We start from the raw sequence: 16555 nt of genomic DNA on the forward strand, positions 1-16555 counted from the left end.
ATTATTCTATCCTATCAGGAAAAATTTAAAATTTAACTTTATCCTAAACTACCACTTTAAATCTTTTTGGTATTTTTGAATTTAGGAAAAATATTATCCGAATGCTTTCTATAACTATAGATAAACATGCATGGCAATCAAATCAACATCAGACATTATCCGTAGAAATCGCATCAAAATATTTGAATACAAACACAATCTATTCAAATTTGGTAACTGATAAAACCGGCGAATTGTATCCTAGACATGGGATCGGACAGCCGATTTTCCGTGCGATCGCAAGTCGTATCTCGAGCATGAGATCAGACCATCGACCATGCGCACATTGTCGAATTAGAGAAGCTTCCTAATTTAAGGACATCGGAAAATCTTGGAGATATGCATCAACACTTGATGACTCAATTAGATAACTATATCCATTAATTCAGATAATGAAATAATTAACACGAATAGTATCGTTACCTAATTTGTAGATTGGCTTTCAAATTTGATCTCAACGGATGGCTCGGGATTGGCAGTGGTGAATCACGGTGGTGCTCATGGTGACTTGCAGCCACCGGCTGGTGATGTTCGTCGAAGAGGGCGACTCGGTGAACCAGGGGGGGGGGGGGGAGGGTGCTCGGCCGAAGTTGCTAGTCACGGCTAGGCCAAAACAGCAACAATAATGGGTTTGCACAAAGGCGACGGCAACAAATTTGGTGGACCTCACGCCGCAGCAGGTGAGATTTCAAGTGGATGGATGTGTTGCAAAGCAGGGGAAACAAAACATGTGGGTTTCGCCAATATGAACAGCTTCAACCAAGTCCAGAAAATTGGGCAACTCTGTATTGGGTAGCCACGCCTTGACAACTGGTGGATGCGAGGAGCTAGAAAAAACGCCGTTGGAAGCTGGATGGCAAAGAAACTTCTCGGCCATAGCGAGGTGTTCTCTCGTGATGATCCAGTTGGACGGCTCGGTGTATGGCTGGATGACAGTATCGCTCGTGGTGGACTCAGCTGGGATAATTCAGATGGAGCGCGGCCAAGGGCTCAACCACGGGAGGGACTAGAGATGCTGTCGGCTCGGGCAGCAGTAAACAAAGTAAAAGAAACTCTGAATTTTTTTATTTTCCTTGTTCTTCTATTGATGTACAGAATACATTTAAATAGTACATAGTTACATGATAAGGGCAAAATTGATTCCTTAAATCAAGGAAAGTATCCTCAAATTGAGGAAAGAATTTTAAATTCAAATCGAGGAAATTATCCTCAAAGATTTTAAGACGAGATGTTATCATCCCCCTCAAGCTTAGCACGATTGGCTGAAGGTGAAGCTTGCTTTGCAAAAATCCGATGCGATTAGAACTTAGACCTTTTGTGAAAAAATCTGCAATTTGATCTTTGCTGGAACAGTGAGAATCTTACGCCCAACTAGTTCCCTGACATAATGAAAATCGATAGCGACATGTTTCGTTCTTGAATGGAAAACTGGATTGTAGGCGAGAGAGATTGTGGAAACGTTATTACACCAGATGGTGGGTGGCGTAAGGAGTGGGCAATGCAATTCACGTAACAAGGAACATCGCCAAACTAATTCAGCTGCAGTGTGAGCTGGACACTGGTACTCAGCTTCAGATGAAGAACGTGCCACCGTGGCTTGTTTCTTTACACTCTAGGAAATGGGGTTAGAACCGAAGAAAACACAGAACCCGCCAGTAGAGCGTCGATCAATGGGGCAACCTGCCCAGTCAGCATCGCAATAAGCAGTGAGCTAGTGTTGGCCTGGACGAAAGTGAAGATTGTGAGTAATTGTGCCTTTCAAATAACACAAAATTCGTTTGACCGCCACAAGATGATCCTCAGTGGGAGACTTTAGGAGCTGGCAAACTTGATTGACGGCAAAGGAAATGTCAGGACGCGTCAAAGTAACATACCGCGGTGCTCCAACAAGACTCCGATAAAGAGTGGGATCCGATAATGGAGGGCCATCACTGTGGCCAAGTTTTTGAGACACATCATGCGTTAGGATTGGTTTACATCTATCTATATTTGCACGCTTTAGAACATCCATAAATTACTTCAACTGATTAAGTTGTATGCCTTCCAAATTACGTGTCATTTGAACATTAAGAAAATGAGAAAGAGGTCCGAGGTCCTTCATACGGAAATGATGGCCAAGATGTGAGATCAATTGCTGCAACGCTGAAGTATTATTGCCAGTGAGTATGATATCATCAATGTACAAGAGGAGATATACGGTTATATGCCCTTGGTGGAAGATGAATAATGATGGATCGGAGTTGGAGACGGTGAATTCAAAATCATGAAGTTTTGAGTTAAACTTTTCATACTAGGCTCGAGGGGCTTGACGGAGGCCATAAATGGATTTCTTCATGTGACAGACATGATTAGATTTGCTCGGATCCACATAGCCTGGAGGCTGGGACATGAATACTGTTTCCTGCAAATCACCATGTAAAAATGCACATTCGACATCCAATTGTTGAAGTGGCCAATTGTGAGAGACCGCAAGAGATAAAATAATTCGAATGGTGGTAGGTTTCACCACAGGACTGAAGGTCTCAATAGAGTCAACACTTGGTTGTTGATGGAAACCTTTAGCAACAAGGCGAGCCTTGTAGCGGCTAATAGAGCCATATGGATTTCGTTTAACTCAAAACACTCATTTGCATCCCACTACGTTCATAGTAGGATCATAAGGGACCAAATACCATGTTTGTTGTTGTTGAAGAGAGGTAAATTCTTGATCCATGGCATGACTCTATAGAGGTTCCTTAACTGCTTGGGAGTAACATGTTGGTTCGGAGATATGGTTAGCAGTAAGTGCAATCGGAAGTGGTTGAAGGGTATGGGAAAAGGCCTTTCGTTTGGTAATACCAGACTTAGATCTTGTTTGCATTGGGTGAGTGGAAGAAGAAGGGATAGGTTGATTATCAATAGGTGGAGGAAGGGGTTGGCCAGAAGTCTGCATGATAGGTTCGGTAGTTGATGAAGAAGATACCGGGGAGGTGTTGTTGGATGTGAGAACGACCATTGAAGTGGTGGAGGGATCACAATGAACATGCTCGGTTTGAATGACTCCAAAAGAATCGAGACTATGAGGTGGAAGATGTGAAGAATGAGTGGGAGTGATATGGGAGTGAGGAAACTTAGTTTCATCAAAGACCATATGACGAGAAATATATACTTAACCAGATGAGAGATCCATATAACGATGCCCTTTATGACTGGGGCTATAGCCTATAAAACAGCAGGGGGTCGATCGAAGTTCCAATTTGTTAGCCTTGTAAGGTTGGAGCCATGGGAAACAAAGAGAACCAAAGGTTCGTAAGTGTGAATAATCAGGAGGGGTATGAAATAATGCTTGTGTGATGTTGAAGTATGCTCATGCGATTAATCAAATAAATAGCTGTGGTGAAGGCTTCCAACCAAAATTTAGAAGGCATATGAGCATGGGCCATCATAGCTAAGCCAGTTTTGATGATGTGGCGGTGTTTGCGCTCCACAATACCATTTTCTTCTGGAGTGTGGGGGCAAGAATATTCATGTGTAATGTCATATGATTGAAGAAAATTGTTGCAGGTATTACTGGTGAATTCGCCACCACCGTCCGAGCGAAATGTGGTGATGGTGTGACACGAGAGATTTTCAGCTTGCTTTTTAAAACTAACAAAGATGTCATAAAAGTCGGATTTTAATCTCATAGGAAATAACCATGAATATTTAGAAAAATCATCGACAAAGAGAACGTAATATGACTAATTAGAACAAGATAATGTGGGAGTAGGATCCCATACATCACAATGTAATAATTCTAAAGGACGACTAGAGGTAGAATAAGACTTGGAAAAAGGAAGCTTGTGACTCTTTGCCTGCTGACATGAAGAACAAATGCAAGATCCCGATTCAATGGAAATAGAAGCGACTGAGAAAATGGCCCATTGAATGTCATGAGAGGGATGGCCAAGACGAGCATGCCATTGGTCAGTGGTGATGGAGGAACTGTAATGAGCTTTTGGGGCGGTGGATGATGGTGGAGTGCGAAGTGGGTACAAGCCGTTCTCAACTGGCCCTTGATATAGTATCCTCCCCGTGGCCTTGTCCTTAATACAAAAACCACAGGCATCGAAATTAAAGAGACAATTGTTATATTTGGAAAACCGGTAAACAGAGAGTAAATTGTGTGAAGCTGTGAGACAATGAAATATAAATTTGAGGTAAAGAGGTGATGAAGAGAATGAAAGGGTAGTGGAACCAACATGTGCAATGGGCATACCGTGGCCATTACGTATCTCAACAGTGTCATTACCATCATATGCAGTTGAAATTTGGAGATTTTCGAGTTCCGGGGTGAGATGATGAGTGGCTCCGGTGTCAGTGTACCAAGTGTTGGGTGGGGACGAGGCAGTGGCAGCCATTGCTGCAAGTTTTTCCAGTGGATGGCGGCCTTGATAGGTGTAGTCCATTCAGTGATAACAGTTGATGGTAGTATCACCCATACGATTGCAAATATGACATTATGAACGAACACCCAAATTTTGAGATTTTTATTGACCTTGGGGTGATGGTCGTTGTTGCACCGATCCAGAGGAGGTGGAGGAAATGTTCCACGAGATGGTGCATGGCTGCGGCCCTAAGAGAATTGATGAGAGTTGTTGGGCCTGAAAGGTTTGGAAGCCACCAATGCAGTAGAATGAGCTGAAACCGCAGGCGGTGTATCTTCAGTCAAAGAGAGATCCTCACAGATTAACAGGGTATGAAGTTCTTCAATAGATAGGGTCGATGTCTTGGTGCGAATACGAACCGAGGAACATAATTGTGATATGATGGTGGCAGCCCATCGAGGATGTGAATAAGCAAATCATCCTCGCTTAAGGGAGAGCCACAGGCTGCCAGCTGGTCAAATGACCTTAAATTGCTAGAAATAATCAGCCGTAGATTGAGTGCCCTTCTTGAATCGAATAAGCAACCGTTTGAGGGACATTACATGGGCATGTGGTATAGAGGCATATCTATTATTGAGCAGATCGCATGCTTGCTTGGCAGAAGTAAGTCTGACGATATATGGAAGAGCAAAGTCGCTTAATGTGGCATTGATCCATGATAACAACAGCTGGTCTTTTTCAAACCAAGTTGGATATGTGGGATCATCATATGAAGGTGGAGGAACAGAGCCATCAACATGATGCATCAGGCGATGACCATGCAAAATAGGCATGAACAAGGATTTCCAAAGGAGATAATTGGAGGCATTCAGTTTGATTGGGATAAGGCTAGAAATGTTTGAAATCGCAATAGGTGGGGATTGAACTGGGGTATTGATAGCGCTAGTAGCTTCAGAATTGTTGGAGGTAGCCATGAGGAAGAAGAAGCAGGATCACAAACAATGTTATTACGCAAAATGCTCTGATACCATAAAAAAAGTAAAAGAAGCTTTGATTTTTTTGATTTTCCTTGTTCTTCTATTGATGTGCAGAATACGTTTAAATAGATACATAGTTATATGATGAGGGCAAAATTGATTCCTTAAATCAAGGAAAGTATCCTCAAATTGAGGAAAGAATTTTAAATTCAAAACGAGAAAATTATCCTAAAAGATTTTAGGGCGATATGTTATCAAGCAGCCCGTCAGGGGGTTTGTGGCACAGCAACAGGGCCACGATGACTAGTGATGATCGACCAAGTGGCTTCACGGTTCATCAAGCAGCAACATCACGGTGGTTTGTCGTCACAGGATCGGCTCGAGGCATCATCCATTAGAACTGAGCGCCAATGGGAAGTTCTGCATGCGTGGGACGTGTCCTCCGGAGATGAGATTTTCTGTCCCATGTATTTTCAAACTTGTATTCTTCCAAGAACCCACCAAATTGATTCGCCATCTCCACAATTAAATTTTTTGGTGGTTGCTCACCTTGATCTTCATTTGATTTTCTCATCTTTTCCTCAGCAAACCGCTCCCTTTAAAATTTTTCAAAATCGCCGTATTCTCCCACACACACTGCCGTTGCAATCTTTATCCCATCAAACTCGAAAGTTCAAGATCCAGATTTTCCAAACGTCCATGGCTGACCAAGCCACCGTCTCAAGCTCGATACAAACGCATTAATCAAAAATAGTTTTAGTAACTAAGTGCAAAGAAACACGGAAAGAATGACAAATGAGACCAATGCTATATTAATATTTTTGTTTAGGGGTCGGACCAATCCCTAAATTTTTTTATGCAGTAAATGACTAAATATGATGGCCAAAATTTTGGTATCAACAATGGACTTGCATGCTATTACTAGCCATTGAATGAATTTGGATGGGACACTGGATGGATGTAGACAAACTCACAAACAGTTTGATGTTTGCGTTTACTTCACGATAGGTATTGCCTTCAATGCTTAAGGAGTACGAGGATTAATTGATAGCACAAGCCGGTTCATCAGACAACGGCTTGAGGAAATGTTCGCAGAGATCTCATCGCTCCGGTCATTGAAAGGAGTACTTTCAAGAGTACAAGAACTTAAGGATGAGCTCAAGGGCAGACAACTACTATTACTAGAAGTAGAGGAAGTTAAGAGATGAGCAAGGTGATCGACTTTGTCGTTCTGGATCCACTTTATTATCACTAATACAAACTTCAAAAATAAATAAGTAGTCGAATAATTTGTATGAAACTAATAAATGCGTGCATACTGCTCGGGAACTCAAAGGATGTGCTACTGAAATACAATAATTTTTTCACAAAGATTGTAAGATGTCCATTTCTTGATTTGTAAAGACTATGGAAGAATTGTTATCGGTGGTTGTGGATTGAGAATGAGCACTATTGAAATTATTACTTTTGGTTTGGGAAGACTTCTATTTTTTTTTTTTTACTCTGAGCAATTTGACTTTTATTCAAGGGTTAATACCATGAAAAACCTCAAATTAGTACACATGTAACAAATTCACTCCAAACTAATTTTTTGACCACAAAAAACCCCCAAACTGATACACTTGTGATAAATTTACCATCCGTTAGTTTCCGTTAAATTTTTCCATCAAATTACTAAGTTGTATGACACGTGGCAGTTGACGGGTATAACAGTTTGGAGTTTTACCCTCCGTTTGTCACAGGTGTATCAGTTTGTGATTTTTCGTGGTATTAATCCAATTTAATGGAAATTAACAAAGGGTTAATTTATCACAAATGTACCAGTTTAAGATTTTTTGTGATCAAAAAATTAGTTTTGGATGAATCTATCATAGGTGTATCAGTTTAGGGTTTTTTGTGTTCAAAAAATTAATTTGGGGTAAATTTGTCATAGTGTACAAATTTGGAGTTTTTTTTGGTATTCAAAACAAAACAACGGAAATATTTCACTATGTAAGAAAGCTTCATTTTGGGCTGGGCCAGGCCATTTCGGGCTACACACAATCAAGCCTGAACAAACCTCGCCTGACCGAATTGTATATTAAAATTAGGCCCAAATCCCAGCCCAAGGCTTTTCGAACTAGGAAATTGCGGGCCGGGTTTTGGATTTTTATTTGCCTCGATTGTAATAACCAAATCGAAAATCTTATGTGTACCATACGATCAACAAAGCTTGCCTTACACAAATATTGACAAGTAAATTCACATATGATTTTTTTGTTATTTTCTCAAATTTAAATAATATGTTAAATTTTGGCGGCAAGCCCCTTTTGCTTTTTTCTAAGTCCAAACAGGTCCTTAATGTGATATATTGAAATCATGTTTTATTTTCATTTCTAAGAGATTTCTCTCATCAATCGACAAATATAGTTAAAGCTAAAGTTCTCTTCCTAAAAGTTAAAGAGTAAAACCCATTTTTGTCAAAGTTTTGTTATAGCTTGTCTAGAATAGTTCTTCAGTTAGTGCAGAAAGTAGAAATCCAAAAGTTACCTTAACAAGGGGCATCATCTGATCATGGGCAACTTTTTTTTTTTTGGTAAAGTCATGGGCAACTTGTTGAAATAACACTCCGAGAATGCAATAAAAATTCAACAATGGGAAACGTCACTCTCTTTAAAGAAGGATTCAAACTAGCCAAGGAAGACTTGAATTTTTCGAATAATAAAGAATAGAGTATCGAAGGTTGACCCTAAAAAGCTCCATCTATAGAGGGACTCAAAAAACGTCCCCACCAACCCACATTCCCTTTGTTAAGATGGACTTCAATGGCTTCACAATCATCACCTTTCCCTCTTTTCTTCTCCAAGTGGGTTAGTGCCAAAACGAAGAAGACCAATGGACTCGGTCAAATTTCGAAATTCTAATGCTGCCCATTTTCCTTAGAGTCAGTTCAGTCTTCAACAAAATGACTGCCAAATGAGGTGTGGGATGGCTCTTAGGTAAGTGGCAAATGAGAAAATCATTTCAGGAACCAAAAGCCGTAATCTAGAAGCATTTTGTATGAGTTTACTGATTCAAAATCTTGGAAAAAACGTGTTCTCTTCATTCTTGAATCCATTCTGTGTTGCCAACCAAGTTGAGAAAATTCAGTCCGACTATTGTTGCCAGAAATTGGGTATATAAACCCCCACTGATGAACCTTGGAACTCACTTCAACTGCCAAAACAATTTAAACTTCATTGTTTTACCAGTTTGCTAGAGAGATCTTTCGAGAATATATTAGCGAAATGGCAGGACTGAGGTATGCAGGAATGGTGTTGCTGGTGATAGCAGCAACCATGGCAATGACCGAGGCTAGGACTATCGTTGTTGGTGGATCTGAGAACTGGCGTTTCGGCTACAACTACACGGACTGGGCTCTTAAGAACAGTCCCTTCTACATCAACGACAAACTTGGTGAGTGTAACCAACTAACTTTTAGTTTTAGCCTGGGAAATTTTACTTCTTCTGATGCTGCTGAAATTTGCATAGAGGAGTGCCCGTGATTGAGAAATTTTTACTGAAAAATTGTTCATCATTCAGGGAAAGACGTGACAAGTAGTCACTAATGGTCCCAATATATGCCTATTATCTAGTTCGAGAGCCGCATCAATTTTTTTCTTTTAGATGGATGATATAGGATATTAGAACTTTCGACTCAAATAAAATCTCATGAATTAGAGAGATAATATGATATAAACACAGGATCTAGGAGGGAAGGTGACATTGTATGAGGATTGCGCACGAAATCAAGAATCCTTTTTAAGTTTCATTTCTTCAAGAATATGAACCATAAAACTGAATAACCCATGCTTAATTATTTTTATTTTCTTGGGTAGTGTTCAAGTTTGATGCACCCCACAACGTGTACTTGCTGCCCAACCTGTATAGCTACCTCAAGTGCGACTTCGGGGGTGCGAAGCTTCTCGCCAGTGCCCCAAATGGCGCTGGAGAAGGGTTCGAGGTCGTGCTGAACCAATGGAGGCTCTACTACTTTGCTTCCTCTAACAACAAGGACTGCTCCGACGGCTTGATGAAGTTCTTCGCCATGCCGCTTCCGCGTTGGCAGTGATTGGGACGAAGAATCCTACCAGCTCCTTTAGCTAGTGATATTTGATTATGTTTATGCAATTATAGAATTTGAATAAAAAGTGACTGATCTTGGAGAGGTCGTGATTGAAATAAACATATGTGGTTAGGGTATTTTGTTGTTTCTTCTATTACTAATTTATAATATGCAGTTCACTCCAGAATTGAACTTTACTATGACTAAATTTTGTTATTCTTTTGTACAATCTGACACAGAAAATAATTGTAAATTAATCTAATTTAAATAAATACAATGTCCAGATACATTACAATAATTTCAATAGATATTTAAGTTAATATAATGATCGAATAATTTAATTGAAGTGTATAACTTTTTTGGATGTAACATATAATAAGGGTCTTGAGAAAAAAGAAAAGTCACCCTGATTCCCTCAAAATGTTATAGACATTAATGCAGTAAACCTGAATACAACATAACAAAAATAATATTTTACCTTAATGATCACATCCCAAGTGCGCGAAGTTACCTCTGGTGATGTTGCAGCCCCCTCTCCACCTAGGGGTGATCGGTTCCTGGTCGGCTTTGGTCCCACCTTAGAACCGGGAACCGGACCGGTGCCCAATTTCCAGACAATGGTTCGCCGTTCGAAGAGGAGAACCGGTCCTGTCTGGTCCCACCCTGAAATCGGGAATTGGACCGTAGGGACCGGTTCCCAATTTTCGACTAGCGCTACCTTCACTAGTTGAGGAGTACGAGAATGATCGAGAGGGAAGAGGTGCCTCCATGGACTCAGGGAAGGAAGAAACACTACCCAAGTTTTACGGCATTACAGTCAAAGACTAAGTCTGTTAATGATGAACAAAATTGGACCCGTTGCGAAGATTCAGCACCCCGATCATCTTATTTTACCCTTTGACCCCATAAAGTTCAGTGACTCTCTTATGACATGCAATGTCCGCGAAAAAATTGGGACCCACTACCAAGTTGCAATTCCCCAGTCTATGCATGCGTCGTTCCTCGATGCCTTTGCGCGTTTTGCATCCATTGTTCACCGTTCTCTTTTCTTGAAACAATTAAGCACAAGAATCACTGCCGTCGCCTAACCTTAAACAGCGGAGGAAGCTGATTTCGACGAGTACTTCGGCGATGCCTGCGAGACGAGAAGAAATCCCATGTACCCCTTTTACTATTCAAGGCATGCTGCTATATCGCTCACGGTACTTGCGACCCTCGTGAATCATCCATTTTCATCCACAATTGAGAGGCACGTAATTCTTCATGCTATTGCTGCAAAATTTGGTTGTCTCCTTTTGTATCAAGTGGTTTAAAGGCCAAAGTCCAGTCCTGCTTCGGTCAATATAGTAGTACTTTTTAGTTAGATAATGTTGTATGAATAAAAAAATCCCAATGCTTCTATATGTGTCTCGGAAAGCACGAGAGAAATAAGCAGCTCGCCAATCTAAATTGAGCGCAGAACCCTGAAAGATGAGGTAAAGCTGCCAAAATTTATCTTTTATCTCCAAATGTATACTCGAAAAATATGAAACAACTGGGTTTACTTCATGATAGATTGCCTTCATTGGTTGAGGAGGATGAGGATCAATTGATAGCACAAGGCGGTTTGTCGGACGACTGACTTGAAGAAATGGAGGCAGATATCTCATGAGTCATTGAAAGGAGTACTATCAAGAGTACGAGAACTTGAGGATGAGCTCAAGAGCAGACAAAAATCAAGACTAAAAGTAGAGGGATTTGAGGGATGAGCAGAGTTATCGACTTTGTCGTTCTAGATCAACTTTATTATCACTGCTACAAACTTCAAAGATAAATATGTAGTTGAACAACTCTATGGAACTAATAAATGTGTGCTTACTTGCTCAGGAGCTTAGAGGATGTGCAACTGAAATTCATTGATTTTCTCATAAAGATGTGAGATGTGCGTCTTGTTGATTTATAAAGAGGAAGAATTTGTCATCCTATATCGGTGGTTGTGGATTGAGAATGATTACTATTGAAATTGTTACTTTTCGTTTGGTAAGACTACTATTTTTTATTTTTTTCTCGGAGCAATTCGACTTTTCTTCAACGCAACACACCCAAAATATTACACTATGTAGGCAAACTTTAATTTGGGCTGGACCAAGCCATTTCGGGCTACATACAATCAAGCCTGAATAAGATTGACCCGACCCGACCCGAATTGTATAATAGGATTGGGTCTGAATCCCGACCCAAGGCTTTCCGGACTGAGGAATGTGGGCCGGGTTTTGGATATATTTTACCCTGAGTTGCTATAACAAATCCAATGTCCTATAGGTACCATACGATCAACAAAGATTACCTCACACGTAAATTGACAGGTAAATTTACATATATATATTTTCGTTGTTTTCTGAAAGTTGAATCTGTTAAATTTGGGCGGCAAAACACTTTTTGCTTTTCTATAACTCCAAAGAAAGAGGTCCTTAATGAGAAATAGTTGTTGGGATTTTATGCGAAAACATGTATAGGTAAAGATAATTCAAAAATGGTAGGGGAAGCAAAAACCCATTTCGTGTATCTCCAAAGCATTGTTCGTGTATTTTAATAAGAAGCACGTAGAAACGAAGAGGAGGGCTAATCACATTACCCTTGTACCGTGCCTAATTCAATTTGGTTATGATGTTCTTCAGTTGCAGCGAATTTGGTTATGAAGTTCTTCAATTCAAATGAATTTGGTTTTGATGTTCTTTAGTTTCAATGATTTTGGTTTTGATGGTCTTCAGTTCTAGCCCCACAAACGTTGGGCCTTTAGTTTAGATACACCACCAATCACACGTCGAACATTGGAGAGAATTCAAGAGAGTTCACTACTTCAATTGTTTTGTGTGTGTTGAGCATTTTCGAATAGTCACTCTCTTTATCAGTCTCAGAGTCAATTTATTTGAATGAATTTGGCATTGAGTCTGAACCAGTTTCAAAGACTAAATCTGAATATTGATTCTGAAACCATTTCAAAATAATAATCTGGACATTAATCATGTAACTGTTACAGAGTATTATTTTGCACATTAACTTTGTAACCGTTACGGAGTATTAATTTAGCCGTTAAGTCTGAATTTGAACATTGATTTTGAAACGGTTTCAAAACAATAATCTAAGCATTAATTATGTAGCTGTTACAAAGTTTTATTCTAGGCATTAACTTTGTAACTGTAACTTTGTAAGCGTCAATATTCGCGCTTGTGAACCATAGCCATCCAACATACAAGTTAACATCGTGCCTCAGGTTTAAGGATTATTTTCACAGAACCAGAGCATGAACGATTAGTAATTGACCCCGCTTAAAAGCTTCCATGTTGCTAATCGTTCTGTACATGTCATGTTCAGTGAACTTGTCCGATACAAGCATATGTGTTATAGCTCGGGTATCATAATACCCAATAACTTGTTACTCATCATTCTCTTTGGTATCTAATGCTTAATGGTGAAGCTTAAGAACACACTGGTCTCAATATGATTATAATATCTACTCAATGATCCATCAACGGAAACAATATAAAGACTCAATTGTAAGCCTATCATACATATTCTCTGACACCTTAAGAATAGATTCATACGCAATTGATTTTAAGGAATCATTCATATAAGTAGGACAATAAATAAATACGCCTTTTCCATTAAACAATTGAAATTCCTAACATGTAACTATTACATGGTTGCTTTGGGATATATAGCCAACAATAACGACTTCATGTTTTATTTTAATTTCTAAAGAGATTTCTCTCATTAATAGATACATATAGTTAAAAATAAAGTTGACTTGGCATTTTACTCTTCCTAAAAGTATAAAGAGTAAAACCCGTTTTTGTCAAAGTTCTCTTTTTGCTTGTCTAGAAAAGTTCTTCACTCAGTGCAGAAAGCAGAAATACGAAAAACGTGCACACCAACGCTCATACCCTTTGTTGGTGAAAGGAAACAGATTCCAAGAAATGCGGAAAGACGGAAACAAATTCCTAAACGACATAAAACTCGAACTAACGAGTATCGCCCAAAAATCGTATACGAAAAACGTACCCAGTATAAACTTGAATCACCGATCGTTAAAGTACATCACCAAGAGGGACGTACCTTGTTTTCCACGGATTAAATGTTCCTTTTGCAACGTCGAGAGAGAGAACAATCCTTAGATCGTTGAACAAAATCCCTTCTACTTTTGTCCTTTTGTGAGAATAAGTTTCTGATCATAAAAATGCAAACCCACACACACTCTTATGTGTGTTCTCACTTTTTGTGTCTAGACAATAACTGCCAAGTGCAGTTATTTCCTTTCATGGGCTGGGTTAGCCCATCATGAGCGGCCCATCATTCACAAAGAAAACCCATCATCTCCCACTCGCACATGGTGGGCTAAACATTAACTCTCTCTTTTATGCAATGTTCATATCAACAAATAATCCGTGCGACCAGCATACTTCGAGAGCTCGTTGCTATGCATCTGTTAGGAACACATAGCAGCTCAAATTGGGCATTACGTTATTGAGTAGATATAGTATGCAATACCCTAGATCAATCAGTCACATTTATATCTCTCTTGATCTCTTTTAGTATCTCGTATATTGTATTCACAACTATAATTTACTTAAAATCATAATTGGTCGACCTATGAATACAAAAATAGAATGTGACATCATAAATAAATTGATCTTCCTCTTTTCTTAAACCTCTCTATTTCGATCCAAGCACGCTTTTCTAGAAATGCCCCATTAGATCGAATCATTCATGACCATTGGCAACACCCTAAGATAGCGAACACTTGAATAAAAACTTTGAGAATAAGTCAGAGTCGTGAGGGTACTAAATGAGGAACTCTGTATCCTCAAGAGTCTCACACGGCATAAAGTTGAGATCAAGAACTTTTGCCACTCTTATCGGTCGTCTCATGCATACATAGTATGAAATACGTATTACAGTATTAACTCCTTTCCCATGGAGCGTATGTCTTTACATTCAATACCGTACAGATGATAGTTCAAACATACTCAATGTCTAAACTTGAGTTCACGTATCTACTTCTAAAGAATCCATTAGAACTCATATCTGGCATCAAAGACAGATAAAGTAAAATACGTGGACTATTTTACTTTCGGACATAGTAAATGTTATGTCCTCATCTTACAATTTAGCTAAGGCGACATTTATATTTTAAGCTTGAGCTCTCGATTATCACCTAGATAATAATAAGCTTAAAATTGTCTCATCTCTATTTATCACATAGTAAATAGAGGCGATTACTCGTGTGAGTAGGTTAATCTTATCTGTCCGATATACTTTCTTGACATAATACACTAAGTATTAAGATGCATAAATAAAAAAAAATCATAGGCATTAACAATGATATAACAATTTCATTTAAATGTGAACATTTAGGGAAATTACAATATTCAGTACATCAGCATCTACGCAGTCCTAGAGATTTTACATGACCATAGAAAACGTCTCTTGGAATTGGCTTCGTCATAGGATCTGCTATGATTCTATGCGTAGATATGTACTGCAAGTTCACATCTTTTCGTGCAACCATATCCTTGACAAAGTTATACTTGGTATCTATATGTTTGGTCTTGTCATGATATTTCGGATCCTTGGTGTATGCTATCGCTGCTTGACTATCACTATTGACTAACAATGAGTTTTCATCATTCTTAGCAACACCTAAATGATCCAAAAATCTCTTAAGCCAAACACCTTCTTGTATTGCTCCTGACAACGCCACGAACTCAGCTTCCATCGTGGACAATGCTATACATGTTTGTTTCTTACTGCTCCAAGATATGGCGCCATTATTCAGTAAGTAAACAAAACCAGAGGTAGATTTCGTTTCATCTAAATCTCCTCCCCAATCAGCATCTGAGTAGCCTTCAAGTCGCAGATCCTTGCCTTGATAACTCAGTGAATAATTAGCAGTACCCTTTAGATACCTCATGATTCTTTTTACGGCTTTCCAATGTGCTTGACCTGGATTGGATTGGTACCTACTTACCATCCCAACTGCAAAACATATGTCAGGTCTTGTACACATCATAGCGTACATTAAACTTCCAATAGCACTAGCATAAGGAACACGTTTCATTTGTTCCTTCTCTTGTGGAGTCTTAGGACACAACCTATGGCTCAATCCTTCACCTTTTGCAATAGGAGTATCCATGGGTTTATAGTCTTGCATACAAAATCGTTCAAGAACTTTATTTATATAAGTCTCTTGCGAAAGAGACAATAATCTCTTGGAACGATCTCTTGAAATCTTAACTCCAAGAATATATGCAGCCTCACCCATATCTTTCATCTCAAAATTGGACGATAACCAACTCTTAATAGTATTAACCAACTCCATATTGCTTCCGGCAATCAGTATATCATCAACATATAATGATAAAATCACAAATTGATCTTTGGATCTTTTGATATACACACAATGATCTTCATCAATCATTGTAAAATCAAACGCCACTATGGCATTATGAAAACGTATATACCATTGTCTCGAAAACTGCTTAAGGCCATATATCGATCTTAGAAGTCGACATACTTTTTGTTCTTGGCCTTTCACAACGAAGCCTACTGGCTGCTCCATGTAAATTTCTTCTTCTAATTCTCCATTTAGAAAAGCAGTCTTTACATCCATTTGATGTAATTCAAGATCCATGCTTGTCACTATTGCCAGAATAAGGCGAATTGAGGTAAATCTCACTACAGGAGAGAAAGTTTCTTCATAATCAATTCCTTCATGTTGATTATACCCTTTCGCCACTAGGCGAGCTTTATATCTTTCTATTGAGCCATCGGATTTGCGTTTTATTTTGAGAACCCATTTATTCCCAATAGCTTTGCGTCCTTCTGGAAGATTAACCAGTTCCCAAACATGGTTTGACTTTATTGACTCCATTTCTTCTTTCATTGCAATCATCCATTTTTCTTTGTTAGGGCAATTTAGAGCCTCATTTACATTCCTTGGCTCGTCTTCATTTTGTGGAGCGATCATGAAAGTTTCCCCTTCAATGTTAACACTCGTCGGGGAATACTTTTGCGACTTGTTCGCCGTATGGGAGATTGTACACATGGTATATCATTCTCCATTATGCTCC

The 16555-nt window shown here is 39.2% G+C and overlaps 1 protein-coding gene across 1 annotated transcript; it reads left to right on the forward strand.

Moving 5' to 3' along the window:
- Positions 1–8531: 8531 nt before the first annotated feature.
- LOC115680803 (uncharacterized) lies at positions 8532–9646 on the forward strand. Its single transcript, XM_030604639.2, has 2 exons — positions 8532–8797; positions 9220–9646. Exons 1-2 carry the CDS (start codon positions 8629–8631, stop codon positions 9450–9452), a joined length of 402 nt encoding a protein of 133 aa, XP_030460499.1. The 5' UTR covers positions 8532–8628; the 3' UTR covers positions 9453–9646.
- The last annotated feature ends 6909 nt before the right edge of the window (positions 9647–16555 follow it).

This window comes from Syzygium oleosum, unplaced genomic scaffold (genome assembly GCF_021117445.2).
Source record: "Syzygium oleosum isolate NSW1041296 unplaced genomic scaffold, Sole_v2.1 Sole_v2.05, whole genome shotgun sequence".
Classification (NCBI taxonomy): domain Eukaryota; kingdom Viridiplantae; phylum Streptophyta; class Magnoliopsida; order Myrtales; family Myrtaceae; genus Syzygium; species Syzygium oleosum.

Bases quoted from the DNA above. Each gene is read 5' to 3' on its own strand.
- LOC115680803 (XM_030604639.2), top strand. From the start codon at position 8,629: ATGGCAGGACTGAGGTATGCAGGAATGGTGTTGCTGGTGATAGCAGCA. The intron at 8,798-9,219 runs GTGAGTGTAACC...TTTCTTGGGTAG, and splicing joins CTACATCAACGACAAACTTG to TGTTCAAGTTTGATGCACCC.